The sequence below is a fragment of the Labeo rohita genome, chromosome 11, assembly GCF_022985175.1.
Source record: "Labeo rohita strain BAU-BD-2019 chromosome 11, IGBB_LRoh.1.0, whole genome shotgun sequence".
Lineage (NCBI taxonomy): Eukaryota > Metazoa > Chordata > Actinopteri > Cypriniformes > Cyprinidae > Labeo > Labeo rohita.
This window is the reverse complement of record NC_066879.1, coordinates 25000707-25025088: the sequence shown is the minus strand read 5'-3', so window position 1 is coordinate 25025088 and position 24382 is coordinate 25000707. Positions and strand designations below refer to the sequence as shown.

At 37.1% G+C, this 24382-nt stretch overlaps 2 protein-coding genes across 3 annotated transcripts in view; both read right to left on the bottom strand.

Moving 5' to 3' along the window:
* skib (v-ski avian sarcoma viral oncogene homolog b) overlaps positions 1–9014 on the bottom strand; it is a 38274-nt gene extending 29260 nt beyond the window's left edge. Inside the window, exon 1 of the mRNA XM_051122523.1 lies at positions 7692–9014. Coding sequence (XP_050978480.1) covers positions 7692–8588 — 897 coding nt within the window. The 5' untranslated portion in view covers positions 8589–9014. The remainder of the gene's footprint in view (positions 1–7691) is intronic.
* A 3130-nt stretch (positions 9015–12144) lies between these two features.
* On the bottom strand, positions 12145–24070 carry tmem51b (transmembrane protein 51b). 2 transcript variants are annotated; one of them, XM_051123521.1, is made up of 3 exons: positions 23879–24070; positions 16382–16840; positions 12145–13490 (listed from the first exon to the last, which is right to left on the bottom strand). In XM_051123521.1, the coding sequence occupies exons 2-3, from the start codon at positions 16756–16758 to the stop codon at positions 13064–13066; spliced, it is 804 nt and encodes a 267-aa protein (XP_050979478.1). In that variant the 5' UTR covers positions 16759–16840; positions 23879–24070; the 3' UTR covers positions 12145–13063. The 2 variants fall into 2 exon arrangements, with proteins under 2 accessions (XP_050979478.1, XP_050979479.1); XM_051123522.1 differs by lacking the exon at positions 23879–24070 and adding an exon at positions 23626–23798.
* Between the last annotated feature and the right edge of the window lie 312 nt (positions 24071–24382).

Sequence of the window (24382 nt, the reverse complement as noted above, 5' to 3'; positions counted from 1 at the left end):
GGCTACTCATTGGATCACTGCATCAGGGAATTGAAGTCTGGGAATTTTTTTTTTTTTTTTCATTCTTAAATCCCAAGAATCAATTAGACTAAAAAAAAAAACATATCTCATATATACTAAAAACCATATTCGGTGACCATAAACCTGTTAGTCAGCTAGAAAAAACTCTAAAGAGGAGCATTTTGCTAAATATATGCACTATATAACATTCATTATAATTTTTACTGTTCTTCAGTGTTTAATTTATGTTTAAATCATTTTTTTTAAAAAAAGTTTTTCTTGTTTTTTCCTTGAGAAATCCCTGGCGTGTACTACTATATATCCAAAACAATCAATATTAAATCGGAAGCTTGTGAATCAGTGAAATTTGTGTCAAAACCCAGCCCTAAATAGAACCAAATCAGACTAATTCACAAAAAAAGAACTGAGACTGGTTTTGCCAAAAATAAATCACTAAATCACTAATACGTGACCCTGAACCACAAAACCAGTCATAAGGGTCAATTTTTTATACATTTATTTATCTGAAAGCTGAATAAATAAGCTTTCCATTGATGTATGGTTTGTTACGATAGGACAATATTTGGCCAAGATACTATTTGACTGTATGAAAATCGGAATATCTAAATATCGAGAAAAACTGCCTTTAAAGTTGTACAAATGAAGTGTTTAGCAATGCATATTACTAATCAAAAATTAAGTTTTGATATATTTACGGTAGAAGATTTTCTACATATTTTCATGGAACATGATCTTTACTTAATATCCTAATGATTTTTGGCATAAAAGAAAAATCAATAATTTTGACCATGCAATGTATTTTTGGCTATTGCTACAAATATACCCGTGCTACTTATGACAGGTTTTGTGGTCCAGGGTCACATATGACATCACTACTTGTCTCATGAACAAGGGCCAATAGTGAGATTTTAATTGAATTTTGGCTTACAATTGGGCCTGTTTTCTACACAAAGGTATTGAATGACTTAAGAAGACTTGAAATATAGTGCAAGATTACATGGTTCACTTTTAACATTACTTCTGTGGTGCTTTTGAATCATTATGGAGCTTGACAGACCCAATTTCCAATTATTTGGTAAAGAGTGGTCAGGATATTCAAAATTTCACCTTTTATGCTCAGACAAAAGTTAGTTTGGAAAGACATGAGGGTGAGTAAATAATGGAGTAATTTTCATTTGTATTCCCTTTAAGGCCTCAGAGGGAAGCTGAGATTGGACAGGAAACAATGAGGGGGGAGCAAGTTCGGGAAACAGAGCAAGCGGATGGATTTGAACTCATTTTACCTACATAGCACAATAAGTCTTGCGCACTAACTTGACCACAGCTCTGACATTAATTGCTACTATTAATAGCATAAAACGATTATAAGCATGTTAAAGCATAAAACACATTTTAATAAAGCTTGCCTTAAATATTGATCTTTCTTTATTATCGATGCAGAATACCCTTTGACGTGCATGGATGTGACCAAGCAACAGTGGTACACTGCTGTTGTGCACTTAATGCTATTTGAACATGTAAAAAAAACAACATCATCATTTTGGATTCATGAGTTTATCCTCATGGACTTTGGGGGCGGTCAGTGGGAGGCTTGTAGGCGAGAGCAACATGCCAGTTTGTCATATGGCACACGCACGCAGACCAAAGCTGCATCATCCCACAGACAGACCCTGAGGAAACATCTATACCACACAGTCCTCACCCTTCTCCAAGCAGCTCTAACACAAGTCGACAGCTGTAGGAAGTAAACGCACTCAAGTATGTCTCAGAACACCAGAGGCTTTCAGCAGCGGTTTAGTTTGGCGTATTTGTGTAAAACGTAATTTCAAATAATCACTGTAGGCAAAACACAACGCAAGAATACGCACTGGGTTGTTTGGATTCCTCACTTTTTCTTTTGGCTGGTGCATATCTGTAATTCAACCGCATTCAGATCAGGAATACACTTTTTTAATATTTCTAATTTGTTCTGGCCAGGCCAAGAAATAATTGAAATTCCAAGTAGATTAAAAAAAAAGCATCCTCCAGCTCAGGAGAATGGATCAGGGAGGGAATACGAAGTCGTACGAGGGCGTGCATCTGAAGTGGAAAGGGCGAGAGATACAGCACTAAATTAAAGCTACATTTAAGCCATTTCCATCGGAATGAAACTTTGTCCGAGTGGACTTCGCAGAGCAGTTACGGATTAGCGGACTTGCAAGGGGCTCAATTAAGGCGAAGGGTTTCTTGCACAGTGGCAGCTGTGTACTTCAGGATTTTCCATCTCCAGAGCAGATGGGTTGCCATATTAATCATGAAGCTGATGATCGCTATCGACTAAGGGGCCTGATCTGAGAAACTGATCATAAAACAACACCACCATCATTCTGCCATCTGTTCCCACAGACTGGTGGCAGTGCCAGCCTGCGCAACTCCAAACCTTAACCGATGCCGTCATCAGACATCATACAGACTTACTCACAAAACAGACGTCTGATTTAGTGACATTCATGATTAACTGCATCTCGATTAAAGATCAATAATGTTGTGGTACCAAATAAACACTACACTGCTTCTTTGGAACACAAGAAGAGAAAAATCTAAATAATGTGAAATTAGAATGCATGGGGACCAGACCTTTTAAGCTTAAAAAGGATGCAAAAGCATCACTAAAACAGTCCATTCGACTAATGGTGTGTGCACACCAAAACCAAAAGGGAGTATGTGCATCGAATTTTCGAAGATGCGATTGAGGTGTATATTGCGGATTTACTGCAATCGTGTTCCCCAATTCGCATCGCCCGGTGCAAATTTCCATCTGTTCGCATCTTTGCATTATAATTCACTTGTGCGAATAATTAAATTCACTTTTAGTGTGAACTTATCTCATAAACACAGCATGGATGGCAAGGGCGAATATTGAGATTTTTAGTGAACTGCAGCTCACATTTGAGTCCGTCCTTCACACAAGGGTATCAAATGACTTGAAATTAGGGCTGCCCCCGACTAAAGATTTGCTGGTCGACTAGTTGTTGTTCATTTTAACCATTAGTCGACTATTAGTTGCATGTTTATTATAAATCATAAAAATGAGCCTTTGCCCACATAGCCTAATAAGCGCTCAAGCGAACGCAAAAAAAGCTTGCCACAGAACACCGGCAGACATAATAATTATGAATGTGTCAGGAAAAAAGTAAGGAGATTGCATTAACTTTTTAATAGTTTATTGATAAACTAGTGCTTTTTCGGTTTTCAGTTTAAGAGATTAAGTCAGCGACACTGACACGTTTCATACGGATTACATAATCTGAGAATATTTGTTTTTTTATTTGAATTGGTTCATTTGAAAGTAGACCTTTCACTCTCTATAGATATATTTTTCATGTCTGTGAGGCAAGTATACACAGAGTTTTGAAGTTTCACACTCAAGTTCACAGAGACAAAAAAGCGTATCCTCTTTGCTTTTTCATTATTTTACAAAAGCGCAATGTTTCGTTGTTATTCTGAGTGCACACAAATAAACCGAGTCTTGGGATTTGAAAGATGTATTACTTTTATCTGTATGACCAAGTAGTTTAAGAGCAGGTGACCGCACCGGCGCCTCCATCTATCTATCCATGCAGTAAACGCGCTACTAGTTAGTTCTAGGTTTACATTAATTTGAGCAGCCATGTAAAGTTGCTACTGCTTACATATTTTTTAAAGCCATATTTAAGGTTGATGAATGATAGATGAGCGTTTGGATGTCCTGCCTGATGTACTATATTACTAGCCGCTAATGATCTGTCCATCACGGAATGGGCGACTTCGCCATTTCCTGTGGAATTTTTTTCTGCGACTAATAAAATTTGGTCGACCTTTTGTTGACTACCAGTTAGTCCACTATTAGGGGGCAGCCCTATTTAAAATATAGTGCAAGAGTTGTAAGGACCATTTTTTTGGTCATTATGGACCTTGACAGCCCCCTTCATTTATTATACTGAAAAGATTAGCCAGGATATTCAGTGCCAGCCTGCGCAACTCTAAACCTTAACCGATGCCGCCATCATGCAGACTTACTCACAAAATAGACACCTAATTTAGTGATGTTCGTTGCTAATTGCATCCTGATTACAGATCAATTTTGTGGTACCAAATCAACACCACAGTGGATGCATTTCATGTTGGCAGCAGACACAGACAAAAGCCTACAGACTCATTACCATGGAGGCATTGGTCGTGCAACGGGCACCAAAACGAAGCCAGAGACACAATGAGAGGTGACGGCTTGAGTAACAAAGCTGTCGGGAACAAAAGAGGCGGCAGGTCTTCACCCCAGCATCAGCCAGCGGAGAGCTCCAGCTGACGCCCTTTAAACAAGAGGTCACGCGGCAAAGAATAGAGGGCACAACCTCTGAGAGCCCCTGACCACCCCCTCACCTCCATCCCTCCAGGGAGGGGATGAGACAGCATCTCTTGGGGACTGTTAAGCCATCAAGCCGGCCTTTTAAAATTCAGAGAATAGGCGTCCGAATGTGGATTTTGACTCAGCTAAGTCAAACCCCAGGCAGTCAGTGTTGTTTGAGCATCTGATTCTGAGCAGCAGGGGTTGTTTGCCGGCCGGCGTGATGTGGTACGGCCTACGGATGACTGGCCTGACTGCGCTGGATGAATAAGTAGCACTTGCTGTGTTTGGGTGGGGGGGGTTGGGACAAGAGGATAGAATTGTTGGCAGTCTGGATGCAGAGCAAGGGGCAGCGCGGCTGGTGGGATGCAGTGCGGGCCGCAACGGCGAGGTCAGCAGACAGATGGGAATGGAAATGAGTAGGCCGTGCACTCATTTTAATCTTTTCCCCACAGCTGATCCAGGCATTATAAATGCAAACTCGCACGCACACGGCGACCTCCATCCCCCAGGCGTGCGCATTTATTATGGCCGCGGCCACCTTGGGTCGGACACTCAGTTGATTGGTTTGGTCTCAGGTTGGGAGTCATCTGTAATTTGATAAAGTGAGCAAACAGAACAAAGAGGAGTTTGATATCCCCCCCCATTTAAAAGCTCCACAGCCCCTCTGCGTCCAATTTATTACACAACACTATTCTCACTGGAGTCTTACTTCATTTCTGGCAGGACAATGCACATGCACTTGAAATATGTGGTTTAAGGGAAAGTTCAAAACTCCAAATAAAACAACACAAAACTACCATTATATGCAGTATCAATCCATTCAAGATTGTTAGAACTAGAGCAAAACGCCAGTTCAGCCTTGGATGAAAAGCAAATACAGTTTCACAATCATTAAAAAGCTTTAAAGAAGTAACATAATGATAAAATAATATAATGCAATAAAGGTAATTGAAAATAATACTAAAGTTTTATAATGAATAAAAAACAATAAATTAAAAGAAAATGATTTCGTGAGCTGATGAGCTTTTTCAGCTTCAACTATTAAAAAGCTTTACATAAATAAAATAATAGTGAAATGATTAAATATTATATAAACATTAATAAAAAGTTTACTTTTTAATAAAAAAAAGGATAACAGAGTAAACTGATGAGGCAATACTTTTTATACAAATCCATAAAATTGGGTAAAAAAAGGACACCAAGTCAATAAGTAATTTGGTTGGATGTTTTGCTACCTATTTATTTACAATGTTTTATTTTTCAGTCTTTTATCAAACAACCATCTGTCCAGCTGAAGAAGAACCAACGGCCGAACATGATTGGCTGGACTGCGTGAAAGGAGAGGGGGTGGGGTTGTTGGTTGACTGGCTTTGGTGGGAGGTCACATGTCATGGCCCTTTGCCGGCACGTCAAGGCCCTGGCGGACAGGGCCGACAGATTCTCAATGAGAACTCGCCACCCCTCTCCCTGCGATCTACCCCATTACGTCAACCAGTCCAGACAAAGTCTGGATGCAGTTTTAAATAAATTCAGCTCCGAGACATTCCACTCTCGGATAAAAAATAAAGCAAACTCTGTGTATTCCGTACTGCTGCGAACAAGTACATCACATAAAAATCCTGAGGATTCAGAAACCTTATAACCATGGCGACCAGCCTCTCATCAAAGTAATATTTGGAAACAGCCATTCTCTAAAAAAAACTCTCTCTGCAAGAGACAGCAAAAAGCAAATATTCTCATTGAAACTGAAAAGTTATGTTTAATTACAATAAATAAAAGAAAAAATAAGAGCTGATGTTAGGTGAAAAGCGCAAAGCTTTTTTTTTTTTTAATACAGGTCTGCTAGTACACGGCTCCCCATGGACCCAACCAGCTTGCTAACTGGGACACCTCTGACAATGAACCATAGAAAGCGCACAAAATTCACCTTTCTGGATACATTACGTCTACTGTACTGTCAGGACAGACCATAGCATCATGGTGAAATGTGCTTATTGTGCAACTGAAACAAATCTAGGACACGCATAGAAGGTTGCAACTAATCACCTATCAATAACTGCAAAAAAGCAGCGTTTCTTTAGCCTTTAGATGTAAACTAGCCACTCAGCTTCCATGTGACAAATACCAGCCAACACTTTTCCCATAGAGAAGCGGTCGTTAAATATAAATGACGCTGCATTTCTGAAATGTGCCATGTCTCTCACATTTCCCACAGTAATGAAACTGCATTTGCCACACCATGCATCCCAAGCCTGCTGAAGTGACACCATGGTAACACATACATATATGTGTGTAGACCCATTAGCACGATCACACTCAACAGCTGCTGCGTGGAGGGAGCAGCCAACCCGAGACTCCCGTGCTTTTGTCCGCTCGCCGTGTCTCTGACCCTGGCGTGGAGCCTGATCAGACAGTGGGAGACCCAAGGGCAGCACTGACCCTACACCAACTGCTTTTTGGAGAGTGACCTCAACCCCAACCTGCCCCCCACCCAAAACACACACACAAAACAATGTCCTACACAGCACTCTTATCCTCCTCCTCCACTACTGGCTTCCCCAAGCCTCCCCATCTATCTCTGGCTCCCATAAAATACATAATTGAGCCTCCATTTGTCATATGCAGATGCCCCGAGTGCATCCAGAGGCACAAAACAAATGCAGCTCGAGGGGTTGGTTGGGGGCAGGACACCGGCTGGCTGTGCATCTTCATTTCAAACCACTCAAAGATAGCATTAGATACAGACAGAATAAATACAGTGGTTCTCAACTGTTCTCAAAGTATGGGACAATGCTACATGCATAAGATATAATGCATAAAGTTACCAGATTTTTTTGTTGCTGATGAAGGTTGTGCATCAAATTAAACTCCAAATGAACTATATAGGATGTGACTTTCAAAAACAATGGCCAAAACTACTCAAGGTAGCAGAAGAATGATACAGACTACCATAAATAAACAGTGAAAAGTGTGGTTTGTGTGTGTGTGAGTGTGTTTTGTATAGTGTACATGAACAGAAATATGTTTGAAATTAAACATTTGTGTTTGATTTGGCACAATAAACTATTCTGGCACGGTCAATGTGACACATCCAATGTAAAATCTGAGTTTTGAAGCTTTCTGAGGTGGCACCAGGTGTAATCAGAGACTAAGAGACAGATTAATATAAAAGTAAAACACAAACAATATATGAAATGATCACACACTGTCATTTTTATAATAAATATTTGGGCGTAAAATATCCATAATTCTGGAGTACTACAGTCCAGATTTACATTGTAAATTGTAATTACATTGAGCTCACCTTGTAAGATGTCTTGTGCTTGTTCCCCAGGTCAAATTTTCCCTTTAACTCATTGAGGAGCTGCTGCAGTGTGCTGCTCTCCTCTTTGTCACTATAGTCTTGATCCAAAAGAATATAAGCCCTCCAGTTGGACGAGTCGAAGCCCCAGTGACAGGTTCTGTTCTCCAGCCTTTTATGACTGTGCACCACGAACTTGTGGGTCGGGAACATGAGCCTGCAGTCTAAGCACTGTATGCACGCCGCGTTGGGGCTCGTGTAGAGCTCTGGCACGAACAGGCCCTTGCACTTCCCGAAGCATTCGTGATAAACTTTAAAGCTCTTCTCCGTTCTCTCCAGCTCGATGGAGCACGACAACTCTTTGTCGGCGTGCGGTGGGAACGTGCCGCCGTAGATGAGGGCATTGCAGAGGCGCTCGGCGTCCGTCTGGGTGATGAGTCCGCATGAGGGGGCCGAGAAGGGCAGGATGCCCATAACTTTGAGGATCTCCAGCTGGTCCGCCGTGCACCTGGAGCAGTAGATGTGGAGGTCGTCGCACACCGAGTTGATCTGCTGGAGGGAAAAGTCTCGCAGGACGCTGTTGAGGATCTGCGGCAGGCAGAGGCGCTTCTCGCCGCCCACCACAAAGCACGAAATGGTCTCCCGCTCCAGGACCGTCTCGCACCTCTCGGTGGAGCGGTCGGAGGGGATGAAGAGGGGCCCCGGCATGACCGGAGGCGTCTGCGCGGGGAGGTTCACGATCACCTCGGCGCTCTTACCGTCCTTCTTGAACAGCATGTCCTGCTGCCACCGGGCCGAGAAGGCTGCCGGTCCGCCGAGGGAGCTCATGGAACTCAAGTGAAACTGCTTGAGAGTTTGCTGAAGTCCTGGATGCGGCTGAAAGCTGGAAGGAGCCTCCATGTTTAAACCTGGGCAGTCGGATCACAACAGATTCGGTGAATGGGAACGGAAAGAGTCGCAACAGTCCATGTCAGTTCGGAAAGCGTAAAACACCGCCTTGTAATCCATTCAACTGCTTCATGTTCAATTCTTAAGTCGTACCAGAAAGAACCAGAGTTCCGAGCGACGACAAAATCCTCCCGAAAGTGTAAAGTTTTCAACGAAATGTAATTCTCAATCCGTCTGTATCACAGACCCGGTGCAACTCACGGGCAAAATGTGTGGCTTGTGTAAAGCTCGTCGGCGCAGTTGCCTCCGCTTTACTATGAGAGTGTGCGAGTCCCTCTCTTACACACACTCCCTCTCTCTCTCAGTGTTTGTTTGTGTCTGGTTCAGTCATTGAATCCCGGCCAAGAATGTGACTGACTCCCCGGGCTGGCTGTTCCATGAAAAGTTCTCCCTCCCCCCGCAGCCTGAGCAGCTGCAAAAGCGGGAACACAAACTACACGTAGAACCATTGCCGCGGAGCAGCGGGAGGAGGAGGAGGAGGAGGAGGAGGAGGAGGAGAGGTGGAGTTTACTCGCAGCGGCTATAGTAACTTTCATTAACAAACTTTAAAGGTCATTAACATTACATGAATAGCAAGAGCACTGGTTATGTGCATTTGAATATGAAAACAGATGAATCAAGTATCTAACTAACGCACGTTAAATCTCGGAAGGGGTTTGTTTTGACCGCCTGAATAGATTATTCCGCTTATTACAAGTTTATTGACCAAATAAACGAATAAGTACAGACATGAATGTTGACTTAAAGCAGATTAGGCACACTAAGAAAAACATTACAGCGAATTAAACAATAGACCTAACAAGAACACTGTACTGTTATTAAAATGTCATTATTATTAGGACCAATGATAATAATAGTCTACATTACACATCGCCGTAGGTCTATATTAATTCTAGGGCTGTCAAAGTTTGCCTAATATATGTGTGTGTACTGCGTGTAATTATTATGTGTATATATAAATACACAAAAATTAATGTGTATATTTAGGAGAAATGTTATAATTAAAATATTTAAAAAAATTAATATATACTTGTAAATATTTCTTAAAAATATACATGAATGTTTGTATTTATATATACATAATAATTACACACAGTACACACACATTTGTGAGGCAACTTATTTTGTATGCGATTAATCGCCCTAAAATTCTAATTATGGGCTAGGACTAATAATCATTATAAAGCCACAACTAATTAACCTTCAAGTGTTACTCAGCTTTAAAAATATTGCCTACATTGAATATAAATAAATTAAAGAAATAAAATATAACTTATTTAGGGACACAGTAAAGACATTTGTAATTTTGCAAAAAAAAAAAAAAAAAAAAAAAAAAAAAAAAATGCTGTTTATTTTTAATTTATATTCTATTCATAAAATTCTATTCATAAAGCCACAACTAATTAACCTTCAAGTGTTACAGTGAATTAAACAATAGACCTAACAACATAAAGAACACTGTACTGTTATTAAAATGTCATTATTATTAGGACCAATGATAATAATAGCCTACATTACACATCGCCGTAGGTCTATATTAATTCTAGGGCTGTCAAACGATTATTCGCATACAAAATAAAAGTTTGCGTAATATATATATATATGTGTGTACTGTGTGTAATTATTATGTGTATATATAAATACAAACAAATTAATGTGTATATTTAGGAGAATGTTATTATTAAAATACTTTTAAAAAATAATATATACTTGTAAATATTTCTTAAAAATACATGAATGTTTGTATTTATATATACATAATAATTGCACAGTACACACACATTTGTGAGGCAACTCAAACTTATTTTGTATGCAATTAATCGCCCTAAAATTCTAATTATGGGCTCCAACTAATAATCATTATAAAGCCACAACTAACTAACCTTCAAGTGTTACTCAATTTTAAAAATATTGCCTACATTGAATGGAAACGTACAAATTAAAGAAAGAAATTATTACTTATTTAGGGACACAGTAAAGGCATTTATAATGTAGCCAAAAAAAAAAAAAATGCTGTTTAATTTGAACTTTCTATTCATCAAAGAGACCTGAAAGGTATCATAGTTTCCACAAAAATATTAAGCAGCACTCAAGCAGCAAATTAGCATTTTAAAATGATTTCTGAAGGAAATGTGATACTGAATGACTGTTGAATGTATATTTGCCATCACATGATATAATATATTAAAATAGTAATGTCATTAGTTATAATATTCAGTGAGAATTTGCCTAATCATAATCATTTCTGGACTAAAATCAAGTTATGACAAACTCAACTCAACCAAAAAACATTGTAATTTTAATCTTAAAATGTCATAATGATGAACGTTCTAAAATGTAAGAGCACAGTTTAGTAAAGTCATAACTCATACTGATTTGTTTAGATTGGGTGATATTGTAACAGCTTAATTTGTTTTTCATGGAACTTCGAAAATCGCAAGCATTTGCCTAATGGTTCGTTTTGGCACATAAGCCTCAAGTGGAGTGCTTGAAATTCAACCCTTATTTCAGTCAACGTTCTGCGAAATCCTGGTTCATGAAATGATTGATTAAATATGTTAAGCAACTTATGAATGCAGTTTCATTTGGCTTCAAATACCTGTCAGACCCTAGGTATCACAGCACACAGGGTAATGTCTGAAACGTGAGAAAAAAAGTAAGTTGAGAGTAGATTGGGAAAATAGGCTGCATTTGATGATAAATGAAGAGGGGAAAAATGGTTGCCATTGGTAGAGACACTACAATTACATTTACAGCTGGGAAAAGATAAATAATTGTGTTGTTTACAGGAATCATTCAACTAAAAAAAATGTAAACTTTTATCATTGACTCACCTTCATGTCGTACATCGTACCACATCAGCTCTGCCAGACTAATCACAAAGTCAAATGGGAAGCATAAAACTGAAAGGCCTAAATGATTCAGTATTCAGTATTCAGTATGTCAAACAACAGCTGCTAAAAGTTAACAGCAGGAAAAGTGCAACGCAACTCAATGTTGTTTGTACGGTTCTCAGCCACTAGGTGGCGCTACAAATCAGCACACATTATTTCTGAACGTCTGGAACCATAAAGATGAACAAAAACATAGATTTAAGCAATTTTATTATGTCCCCCAAGAAATAAATAAAGTACAGAGCTTTACTGTTTCAAAATATTCATTGTAGCAATTACACAACCTTAAATCTATAGCAAAGCCACCCCTTTTCCAAGAATCGCCACCCTAATGAAATAACTGAACTTGAATTAAAACAAAGTAGACAACAACTCAAATGTGCTGCCTGTGAAGGCAATTTAGCTCACATACAAAAGGACATCAACAGGACCTTGTTGTTATTTCTTATAATTGAAAACTGCAAGCATCAATCTGCAGCATGATGGCTTGTTTGTGCTGTCAAACTGCAGTAAGCCCATCTTTGAAATATGCATTTGCACTTCAGTAATTAAATGTTGAGCTTCCCAAGACACCAGAGTCCCCCAAGGTGCATTTTCATCTGTTATCCAGACTCTTCTTTTTATATCACTTCTTAGAATTTCATAATAATGCAGAGTTTGTTCTAAAATAACATTAAATATTCCTATGAGTTTAGAGAATACTTTTAATTCCATTCTATTTCAATACGTTTAATCGCTGCACCTTTAAAATACAATGAGCAATACATTTAGAAAAAAATATGCCAATTTACAAACAGAACAGACAGTGACAATGTTAACAAACATATAGTTTTGAACAAAATTAATTGCATTAACTGGATTAATTTAAGTGGTACTGCATAAATTAGTTAAGTAAATTAGTTGGAATTAAATCTTGTAATATATTAATTTAATTTTCATCCCTGCATTTAATGGCCACAACAGCACAATATTTGGTTTAGTGTATTATATATTTAGAGTAAAAAATTAAGGTGAAAAACTAGAACATTCAGATTTAAAATAACATTTTAAAATCCTTTTCCAAAAAAGCGTTTTGAAAATGAAAAAACTAGAATTCGGCCTTTCCAACATGGCAACCAAAGTTTGATGGGAGTTCTTCAGTTGTAAGTTATTCTTTATATAGGAATTTTTGTTTTGTTTTTATTTTTTGCAACGTGCATTGTAGTAAACCGTGAAGTAAATTGCTCCCTCTATATATCTCTCAAGAGATGCGCTATGGCATTCATATCCTTCCTCATACAGTTTTAAATAAGAATACAATACACTACTGTAATCTATGCTTCAAATACAAAAAGTTCTGTTAAAAAACATTCAAGTAGGCTTTAGTGTTTTGTCCAAGAGGCACTGACAGCGCACATGAATGTATCCTATTTCATAATTTGGCAGATACATTTATAGCTCTGACTAAAACTCTCTGCTTCCGCACAGATGAGTCAACATCTTTCGAACAACCCACAGATGCAAACACTCAACAAAATCCAGTGACTGAACTCATTACACAGCTTCTGTGGGTAGCTGAGGGGGCTTGTCTTCATACTGTGGTGGTGGGGTCAATGGTTCAATGGTCACCACCCCACTTTGTCCAGGGTTTTGGATATTCAGACGAATATCCTTCAAGTGGAGCTTCTCAGACTTGATCCTGCGCACTCGGAGAGGTCTGAGGATGCGACTGGCCCTGCTGGTGCTGCGGGCGGGTGCCGCCGCAGGCTGGGGTGCAGGGCCAGGAGTTGGTTGAGGGGCCTCTTGGTTATTACCTTCTCTAAGCTGCTGGGCTTCATTTTCGACAGCACCAATCAGATCTTCGTATGATGGCAGCTGGTAGCTCTGTCGCAAGTTGCTCTGCCGAACAGGATACTGTCCGCTGGTCACCGCCTCCTCATAGGTGGGAACATCATAGCTGGGTGCTGGTTCACCAGTTGATCTAATATTTACATAGAGAAATTATGACATGAGTTGCATGCAGATGAACATAATATTTGCTCAATGTGCGTCACCTAGATGGATCTGAACAAAACCATGGATGCAAGATATATCTGAGATGTTTGTACATGTACGTGTTTTTATTTTATTTAATTTTTGTCATTAATTTATAGATTTATTTGTATTATATATGTATATTTACTATTGTATTATATATATATATATATATATATATATATACACACACACACACACACACACATGTTTTATTAATTTAGAGATTTGTATTATATATGTATATTATATATTTATTTGTTTGTTTTATTATATTATATATATATATATATATATATATATACACAAATATAAAATAGAATAAATATTGTTTACATTTTTTATTATATATATATTATATACAAAATAGAAAACACATACGCACACACGTGTATATGTGTACACATATATATTTTCCTAATGGCAAAGTTGAATTGTCAGCATAACAACATCATAACCTTTCTCCTTATTATTATCAATGTTAAAAAAAAAAAAAACAGTGCTATGTGCTGCTTAATATTTAGATTTTATGATTCTTCTCTGAAAAAAGCATTTATTCAAAACAACAACAAAAATATTCCTTGCTAGTAAATGCATTAATAACTTTAAAAGGGTCATCGGATGCCCATTTTTCACAAGTTGATATGATTCTTTAGGGTCTTTAAGGCACAATATGTAAGTTTTCACCGCTAGAGGTCACATTTTTAAAACAATAACAGAGGCAAAGCTCGATGACGCAATGGCAGAGCATGGAACATTGGGAGATGTCATTTCACAAATCATGCTCACGGATGAGGTAATGTATTACTTTTTTATTAACCTACCTGTACATTTATATGTACATCAACTTGACATAGTCACCACTAGTAAGCTACAACTACATATATTGTAAAAACGTTAATTTGGTGTAAAGCTGCTTTGCAACGATCATGATCATGTATCATGAAAAGCGCTATACAAATTAAATTGAATTTAATTTAATAACAGTATTTTATGTCATTGTAATGAATTATCTGCAAAGAACATGAAATTTGATTCAATATTAGACTTTTACTGATATGTGACTATTTGTCATGATTTGGCGGGTTAATGATGCACATTTTTACTTGTGTAAAACAGTCGTTCTAAAAGTAAATTTGAACGAACCCACCGTATTTGCAAGTATGGCTAAATGTTTTTGTGCAGCACATACTGTATTTAACTACATTACCATAGGTTTGCTCACTAGACTTAATAAAAACTAGGGATGCACAAAATTTTCGGCCGCCGAAATTGCCATTTTCAGTTTTCAGCCGAAAGAGAAAAATGCTAGCCTATATATAATATAGGCTTATATATGGCACGCCACACCAGACTAACCGACAGTGTTCAGCACGCAGTTTCACTCTTTTCTAGCCGCTGTCACTGGGTGGTGTGACGTTCTGCTCAATATTCCGCCCTATGAATGTGCGTTCCGCTTGTGTACTGGTAATCATGCTCACCGGAAAAAAAAGAGTCTGCTCAAATAACGGGCCTATAGGAAGTTTCTAGCGCCTATAGGAAGTAGTATACTTGTTCCTGTTGCCATAGTATTCATAAGCAAAAACTGAGGGTAGGGCGGACACCGCGTCATTGACAGGTGACAATGATCAGGGACGAGTCATTATTTAAAACTGGAATTTACAAATCCTTGAGAATTTTTGAGATAACCTAAGTATACAACTGCATGAAATATATAACACTGTGCAAGTGTTTTTTTGACATTTTATTACGAAAAAAACTTACATATTGTGTCTTGTAATGAAAAGTCTATAATATACTTTGGTTAAAAATTCTCAATGGTTGTGTAAAGCAACATCCTTTTTACCTTGTCAAAATGAGCTCTGCAAAAATCATCCCATTCTGAGGGATTGTTCCTTTAAATGCAAATGAGCTCCACCCCACTCTACTCTCTGTGGAGTGATGTGTTGCTCTGAGAGATTGTTTACTTTAGCTGCATTTAGTGCGTTTAGCCGTGAAACTTGCTAACTAGCAAGTTATTAGGAAAGGTGATTGCAGCGATTCATAAAAAACCCCTTATACTCACTTTTGCTGTAAGTGAAGCTGGATCACGAATGATTTGCACGAACATAGACACATTTATGTAGATTGGGAGGCGCATTTCCTTCACAAACAAATGTAATCCACTGAATCTTCAGCGGCTCAGATGTCGGGAGTAAATGACGATCACTATGTTCATTATTACATTCAGCAACACAACAACTCAATCACTCAATCTGAGATATTCTTGTCTATTTTACATCCCTGCTCCAGCATCGAAACAATGGAGGTCTGACTGTTACAGCTGATCTGACGTAAGACGCTCATGTCAATCAACTATCGTGGGAGCGGCCTCTGTCGGTGTGACACACAGGCATCTAAGAATGGCTCGATTTGAAAAAGGGGATATTATTTTTACAGATTAATTAAAAACTACTGCATGGATTTTTATCATTATAGGGTAGATTTGTACATACACTGACAACACACATTAATGTTCAAACAACATGCAAAAGTGAAGTTTGCATCCGATGACCCCTTTAAAGAAAATACAACCCCAATGATACATATATAATAAATAAACAAATAAATAAATGTAACAAATAATACATAATATAACCCAATACATATACATATATACATATTAGCTATCAGATATTGGCTTATCTTTTTCAGCCATAGTTTTAATATTGGTGCACCCCTATACAAAAACCTGGGGGGTGTTTCATACAACAAGTTTACCAAATATGCCAGGCTTATTTGGTAAACTTTTTTATGAAACAGCTCCCCAGACTTTTATACATATAGAGCAGTACTTACTCCTCATCCGGATCTCTACGGGCACGATCCACATAATCGGCACCGCCTGCACCTGTAGTTTCCCGCTGTCTCGTTCGCTTCCTGTTCCTCAACCCGAGACACATAGCAAGCAGCAGCATGGCAGCTCCAGCTCCAACCAGCACAAATGCAACAGACGATGTCTTCCCTTCATCACCGTTTCCGTCATTCGTGTTCGTAGAATTTTGAAGCTGTGTCATTTCAGAAGGGACTATGCTCCATACAATCATGACCACACCGAGTGCCACCAGGCCCACCCCCAGTGCACAGAGAGCATACTGGGAGCCAGAGCTGCTGCCCTCTCTGCTGCTGGGTGAACGCCTGTTTCCTGTACACAGAGGCTGGCCACTGGAGCACATAGCTGTAAATGCTCCTCTTCAATACTCACGAACATACACTTACCCAGGAAGGGTGGTCCAAATGTGGAGGATGAGAGTAGCTCTGTGACATGAAAACAGAGACAAAAAGAAGAGACAAATGTTATAAACATTTCAATGAGAAGGAAATACTTCCTGGAAATGACTGAGAATGGGGCTCAAGTATCAGAAGAAAAGGGTTTCTGTGTTTCAGTTCAGTGCAGGCAGACTCCACACTAAAATTCAATCTTTTTGGCACAATGACACCCTAAAGGTCAAATAGAAACATTAAGCATGTCATGGAAAGGATTACCATGTATGGACATTGTACAACTTATTACAACTCTTCATAAAAATGTAGTACTGTTTTCAAGTCATGTCAGACTTCCAATGATTAATCTTCCAATGAAATGTCACACTTCTCTCTGGTGATATTTTGGTTTATGAAGCCCAAAAAAAGGTCTTAACAGCAGTATCACTCTTGTGATTGATGGACAGACATGAGTTGGTCAGAACACACCTTCTCGATTACATACGACAATGACACTTTTTAGTCTTCTCCAGAATTAAAATTTCCTGATAACTTACTCACCCCCATGTCATCCAAGATGTTCATGTCTTCCTTAGTCTAGCTGACAAAAAATTATTTTCTCTATATAGTGGACTTCAATAGGAATCAATGGAGTGAAGGTCCAAACTGCAGTTTCAATGCAGCTGTTAAGGGCTCTACACTATCCCAGTTGAGGAATAAGGGACATATCTAACAAAACAATCAGGGGGTATATAGTATATATAGTATATAAAGTATATACTTTTTTTTTTTTTTTTAGCACAAATGCTTGTCTTGCACTAGCTCTACTTCCACAATTTCACATAGTCACAGTGTAAAGATCACGCGTGACGTAGGCGGAAGTACCAACCTAGTGTTTACAAAGTGAATGTGCAAAGAAAAAAAAAAAAAAGGTAAAACAATGATGTTGGTTGATCTTGAAGTTGAAGTTTTTTTTTAAAATGACAGATTGTTTCGCTAGATAAGACTCTTATTCCTCAGCTGGGATTGTGTAGAGCCCTTTGAAGCTGCACTGAAAATGCAGTTTGGAACTTCAACCAACTTCAAGTCCACTACACTGTAAAAAATAAAAAACACAATTTGTTGAGTCAGCTTAATTTGTTACCCTGCTGCCTTGAAATTTTAAGTTCAGTCAACTAAAATAAGTTTATTCAACTTGAAATGTTAAGTTGTACTAAGTAACAACTTAGATATTTGTGTTTTCTAATCTTAACAGATGGGTAAGTAACCCAGCTGCCTTCAAATTTTAAGTTGATTCAACTTAAATATCTAAGTTGTCACTTAGTATAATTGAACATTTCAAGTTGAATAAACTTTTTGTGAGTTGACTGAACTTAAAATTTTAAAGCAGCCAGGTTACAAATTATTTTAAGTTGACTCAACAAATAGTTTTTTACAGTGTATATGGAGAAAACTCCTGAAAAGTTTTCCTCAAAAACCTTAAAGTAGTAGTTAACTTTCAAAAATGTACAGATTGTCATCCAGGATGTTCATGTCTTTCTTTCTCCAGTCATAAAGAATTATTATTATTATTTTTTTTTTTTTGAGAAAAACATTTCAGCATTAAAACAGAGTAAAACAGCGATGATTTTGAAGTTAAGGGATAAAATGAGACCCTAACTGTCTTGACCCGGAGATGCAAAGACTACGCATGCACAACGTAGAACTAGACAAGACAAGCTTTGAGGTTAAAAAGAATAGAAATTGTACTTTTACTTTTTTTTTTTTTTTTTTTTTTTAGAAAATAACTGATCGTTTCACTAGATAAGACCCTAGATAAGACTAGTTTAGAGCCCTTTGAAGCTGCATTTAAACTGCATTTTGGAAGTTCAAACTCAGGGGCACCATTGAAGTCCACTATATGGAGAACATTCCTGAAATGTTTTCCTCAAAAACCATATTTTCTTTACGACTGAAGAAAGAAAGACATGAACATATTGGACGACAAGGGGGTGAGTAAATTATCTGTACATTTTTGTTCTGGAGGTGAACTTCTCCTTTAATTTTTTTTTTTTCGACTGAAGAAAGAAAAACATTAACATGTTGGATGACATGGGGGCGAGTAAATGATTAGGAAACTGTAATCAAGAGTGATCTAATCCTTTAAGAGGCATGTTGAGGAGAAATCTTGATGTCACAGTTCTCCCAATTTCAAATCTGGGCATTTTAGAAGGGTAGAAAAGAATAATTCATATTTTAAACTAAAAAGTTAGCTTTACGTTTTGAAACTGGCGTTGTGTTTTTACTGTAGACTAACCTGTTATGCATGTAAATATCAAGAATATTTTGATTCTCCCACACATTTTTCACATTTTGAAAATCACAAAAATAAAGCTTAATCATTTTTCGGAGAGTGTTTTGTACTATAAAAAAAAGATGGCAGATATGTGGTCTAAAAGGAAGTATAGCGATCTCTGTGCACCGTTGATGAACAGCCATAAAGCCTGGCAGAAAATACAACGCAACTCATTTAGCCGGTTTATGATTCAACAAAGCTTGTGCAACAAGATGTTTCCCATCATTCTGTGCATGTACAAAAATAATAAAACGCAGATAAAGCATCAGTTACCCCCCGAGAACATACTGATCGTCATTTTGTTGCACAAGCACTAAAAAGCTTTTGTTTTTTGTTGGGATGTGATAAAAGAGAAACAAACATATGAACTACATTATGATTTCTAAACTCCACGGATGACAGCGTCAACTATTAAACACATGGAACATTTCAACATGATAAAATAAGTGCATTAAAGATAAAGATAATGTTTACAAACACTTCTATAACCTTTCCCACATCCATACTCACTTTCATAACGTCAACAAAAGCTTTCAACGAACGTCCTTGAAAGCAAAGGTTAAGACCCATCAGGCTACACGCACTGAAAAAATATCACCTAAAACGGATCCAGTGCACAGAGGTTAGGCTGCTGCCGTACACTAACTGTTGCCATAACAACACAGCATTGTTCACTAGTGAATGTGGGCACTTCACTGTGCTCAGAATGGAAATGGGGAAGGGGTGTCATTTTAGGTAAAAGCTACTTTGAATTCACATTAAAACAGGGGAACAGCCGTGTTAGCAAACCCAAATTTCATGTAGGTGAATTAATTTTATTCTTGTAAAATGCTCACAATTTTTTGTATAATTATACAAGATGTTCTTTTAAAATATTTCCCTCTTACAACATGTAAATCTGTTTGAGAATGTAACGTTAGGCAACTGCGGACATACACGTTTTATCTTAAGCTGTCATTTTCCGTGGTTTTAACAAATGTTTTACATTGTGTGTTCAGGTAGACAACTAAAAAAGAAATCACGATTGCAGGCTTTGTGACACCTTTCAGAATGACTCATCTGCCTGTAGGAGTCATTTATTTGAGGGGGAAGAGTGAATGGTCAGCTATGTTTTATAATGTTCACATTTCGATTTACAACAAGTGGCTTGAGGAAAAGGAAATCATGGATATTTTGAGAAGAATGAGGAATGGAGAGGTGGAAAAAGAGATGGAAAGAGAGCAATTGTCTGTAGGTGTATATAGTTTGAGAAAGCCTTACACGTTTAGGGGCACTAATAAAACAGGTTTTTCATAGAACAAGACATGGCAAGTGCTGCAAAATGTGCACACTAATTGTGTCACCGCATTTGTTTCTTAAGACTGGCAGGAGGAGTCTTGTTCAAGGGGATTTTAGAAATCAATACAATTTATCCTCAAGAAATAGATGCTGTGAGAAAATGACTCTTCTTCTATTTTTCTCATCTTAAATGATTATTAATCACATGCAGATTTGGGTATGTGACATGTTTGCAAAGGAGTCCATGAGAGCAAAGAACATTAAATTCTGGTCAAAACAAAAGAAACATAAAATAGGGAAATATGACAAAAGACCAGGAAGGCCTGTCTAAATACACAGCAACACTTGCTCCCTGTCCTGAAGTAAACAGACATTGAACCACAGGTCAGTAAATGCCCCATCTAAACATGCACCCCATGACCTCCTCTGAGCTTATCTGAACTTATTCTAACAGAATACAAGGCAGGATAAAATGATCAAATTAACTGGTTAGATTTGTATCTGGTCTGGAATACAAATTAGGTTTTATAACACCAATTACAAGACCAGTCACACTCAAACTCCAATCATCATTAATTCTACTACTACTAATATATTGAGATGGAGTGATTAGACAGACTTAGTCTTTAACAGTGTGATTAAAATATGTCTTAAAAAACTCTCTCTATATCAAATTATAAAACAGAACAATATGTGACCCTGGACCACAAAACCAGTCTTAAGTCGCTGGGGTATATTTGTAGCAGTAGCCAAAAATACATTGTATAGGTTAAAATTATTGATTTTTCTTTTATGCCAAAATTCATTAGGGAATTAAGTAAAGATCATATTTCATTTAGTAAAATTCCTACTCTAAACACATCAAAACTTAATTTTTGATTAGTAATATGCATTAGTAAGAGCTTCATTAGGACAGCTTTTTGGTGATTTTCTCAATATTTTGATTTTTTTGCACCCCCAGATTCCATTTATTCAAATAGTTGTATCTCGGCCAAATACTGTCCCATCATAACAAACCATACATCAATGGAAAGCTTGTTTATTCAGCTTTCAAATGATGTATAAAGCTCAGTTTTCGAAAAACTGACCCTTATGACTGGTTCTGTGGTCCTGGGTCACATATATTTTTGGAGTAAGTAGGGTTGTGGCCTTGAAGTGAATGACAAAAATGAGACTCAAAACAAAACCTTCTCTAATTCAAAGATGGAGACGAACAATTATGGAAACATAACAGGTGAAGAAATTAACACATGAGGTTAGAAATAAATCTTTTAATTTGAGAGAAATAATGAGCTTTTTTATTTTATTTATTTTTTTACATTAGGGCTGTCAAACAATTAATCACATCCAAAATAAAAGTTTAAGTTTACATACTGGATGTGTGTGTACTGTGTATATTATTTATGTATATATAAACACACACACATACATGTATATATTAAGGAAAAATATCTTAAATATATTATATTTAAAAAAAAATTCTGTATTATATACAAAATATTTTTTATTTTTAAATATATACAAACATATGTGTGTATTTATATACACATAATAAATAAATACACAGTAAAAACACATAGTATGTAAACAAAGTTTTATTTTGGATGTGATAAACCATGATTAATAGTTTGACAGCCCTATTAATGAGGTATGATATATGTATATATATATATATGTATATATATGTATATATATATATATATGTGTGTGTGTGTGTGTGTGTGTGTGTGTGTGTGTGTGTGGTAACTTATACATATATGTAACTTATACACACACACACACATACATGTATATATATCTGTGTATATGCATATGTATGTATATGTATGTATATGTGTATATATATATATATATATATATACACACACACACATACATGTATATATATCTGTGTATATGCATATGTATGTATATGTATGTATATGTGTATATATATATATATATATATATATATATATATACACACACACACACACACACACACACAGCCCTCCAAAAGTTTGGAAATGCCCTAGAAAAGTGGGGTTTTGGACAATATTGGCATGAATCCTTTTTAATTTGTGATCATTGTGCACTGGTAAGGGACAACACACACTACGAAAACATATTTTATTATGCTCTGCATAATCTGGGTCTAAATTCATTGTGTTCTAAACTGAATTGGCAATCAAGCTATTAAGGTGTGCTGACCCAAAAATCTTTTAAAAACCTGGGCCAAGTTTAAACCAGTAACCTGGCATCACAGCTGGCAAAGGGGCATGTCTGACTTTGACATGTATATATTGCCATTATTATGTAATCAAAATGAAAATTATTACTGCTGGTCTTCAATGATAATGTCAAGTTACTTTAATGTATTTGCACTAAAAAATCATAAGGATTTATGCTGATATCGTCCAAAACCACACTTTGCCAGGGGTGTTTTCAAACTTTTGTAGGGCAGTATGTATATATATATATATATATATACACATATATAAAAACATAACAGATATAAAATGTCATTTTATGTTACTGATGTATATTTTGTTCCATTTTCACTTGTACGTTTGAATTATATTACACTGTCTTGTTTTCACCTAAAATAGATTTAATCTAAAAATTGAAAGTGTGTATTTAATAGTGTCCACGGTCAATTTAAATATACGTACATCTTTATTACTGACACAAGCAGACATTATGGTTACCATGGTAACCATCGAAACTGTAGTTGTCAAAGTACCATACTACTATTGTTACTGTGGAAAGCACATCAAAAATGAAGAAGAAGAAGAAGAAGAAGAAGAAGAAGAAGAAGAAGAAGAAGAAGAAGAAGAAACACGGATTCTGTAAGCTTCTTATACTATTTTTACGAGATGCCATTATCATTTCTGATGATAATTCAGATTTAACAAGTAGTACTAACCTTGGAAATTCACCGGTTACCATGGTAAGCTTTATAAGGGCAACCCCCGCAGATCGTATTTCTACAATTTTTCAGCGTCATTGTGTACAGTACAAAAAACCCTGGGAAAACGAATGACCTTCGTGATTTTGTTTAAAGATTTCTGTTTTAAAGATTAAAAATGACTGACCAACTGGAAATCAAATTGGAGACAATATACTAAAGTTTGACTCAAAAAACGACAACATCAGATGGGAAGACTGAGCCACGATTTTTACAAACAAATGTATTAAGAATATGATAAAATATGAATAATTGATGCTTGAATGTCATCTTACTCACGTGAAACATCACGAGGAAGATTCTGACTGTCATTCACGATACTTGTAAACTTTTTACAACAATAAAAAAACAACTATTGTAACACTGACATCCTAAAGACCCTCCGGTGTTTCTTTCAGTGAGCGAAGTCAAACGTCTTAGGACGAATAACGACGAACATATAACAGAAAAATCAAGGTGAAGCTAAAGTTTACGGCCTAACCTAAGTTCCGCAGCGGTTCAACGCCCTTCGTTTTTTGTGCAATGAAAGTACCTGAGGCAGGTGTCGCTCCCAGCCGCAGGTGAAACCAATGTCCTCAGGATCCTTTCATTCGTTTGAGGAAAGAAAAACTGTATGAAAACTCTAACTTCAGTCTCACTCTGTCTGCTTCGACAATTTGTGGGCTTAAACAGAGACAGGAACTTTGTTCAAAATCAAGTCCAGTGCTACCCCTCAATTGTTAAGAGTTAAGAAGGACGCTTGGTCCTAATGCGAGTCGGATTTCATAGAGAAGTAACAGCTGTTCGTGCTTCTACAACCCGGAAAAATGTGGCTTTTCCTGGGAATTACCTACAAGTTTTTACAATAGTAGTTTCGATTTAGGCCTGTAAGTAAACTAAAGTCTGCAAGTAATATTCCTGACTTTCAAGTTATGTTCCAACATCAACTGCAACATTCTAAAAACTACGTTTTCTTACATTGTTAGTAAGTAAAGATCAATTCAAGCTTAAATTTCACTGAATAAAGACGTTTCTGCTGTGTAAATATATATAACAT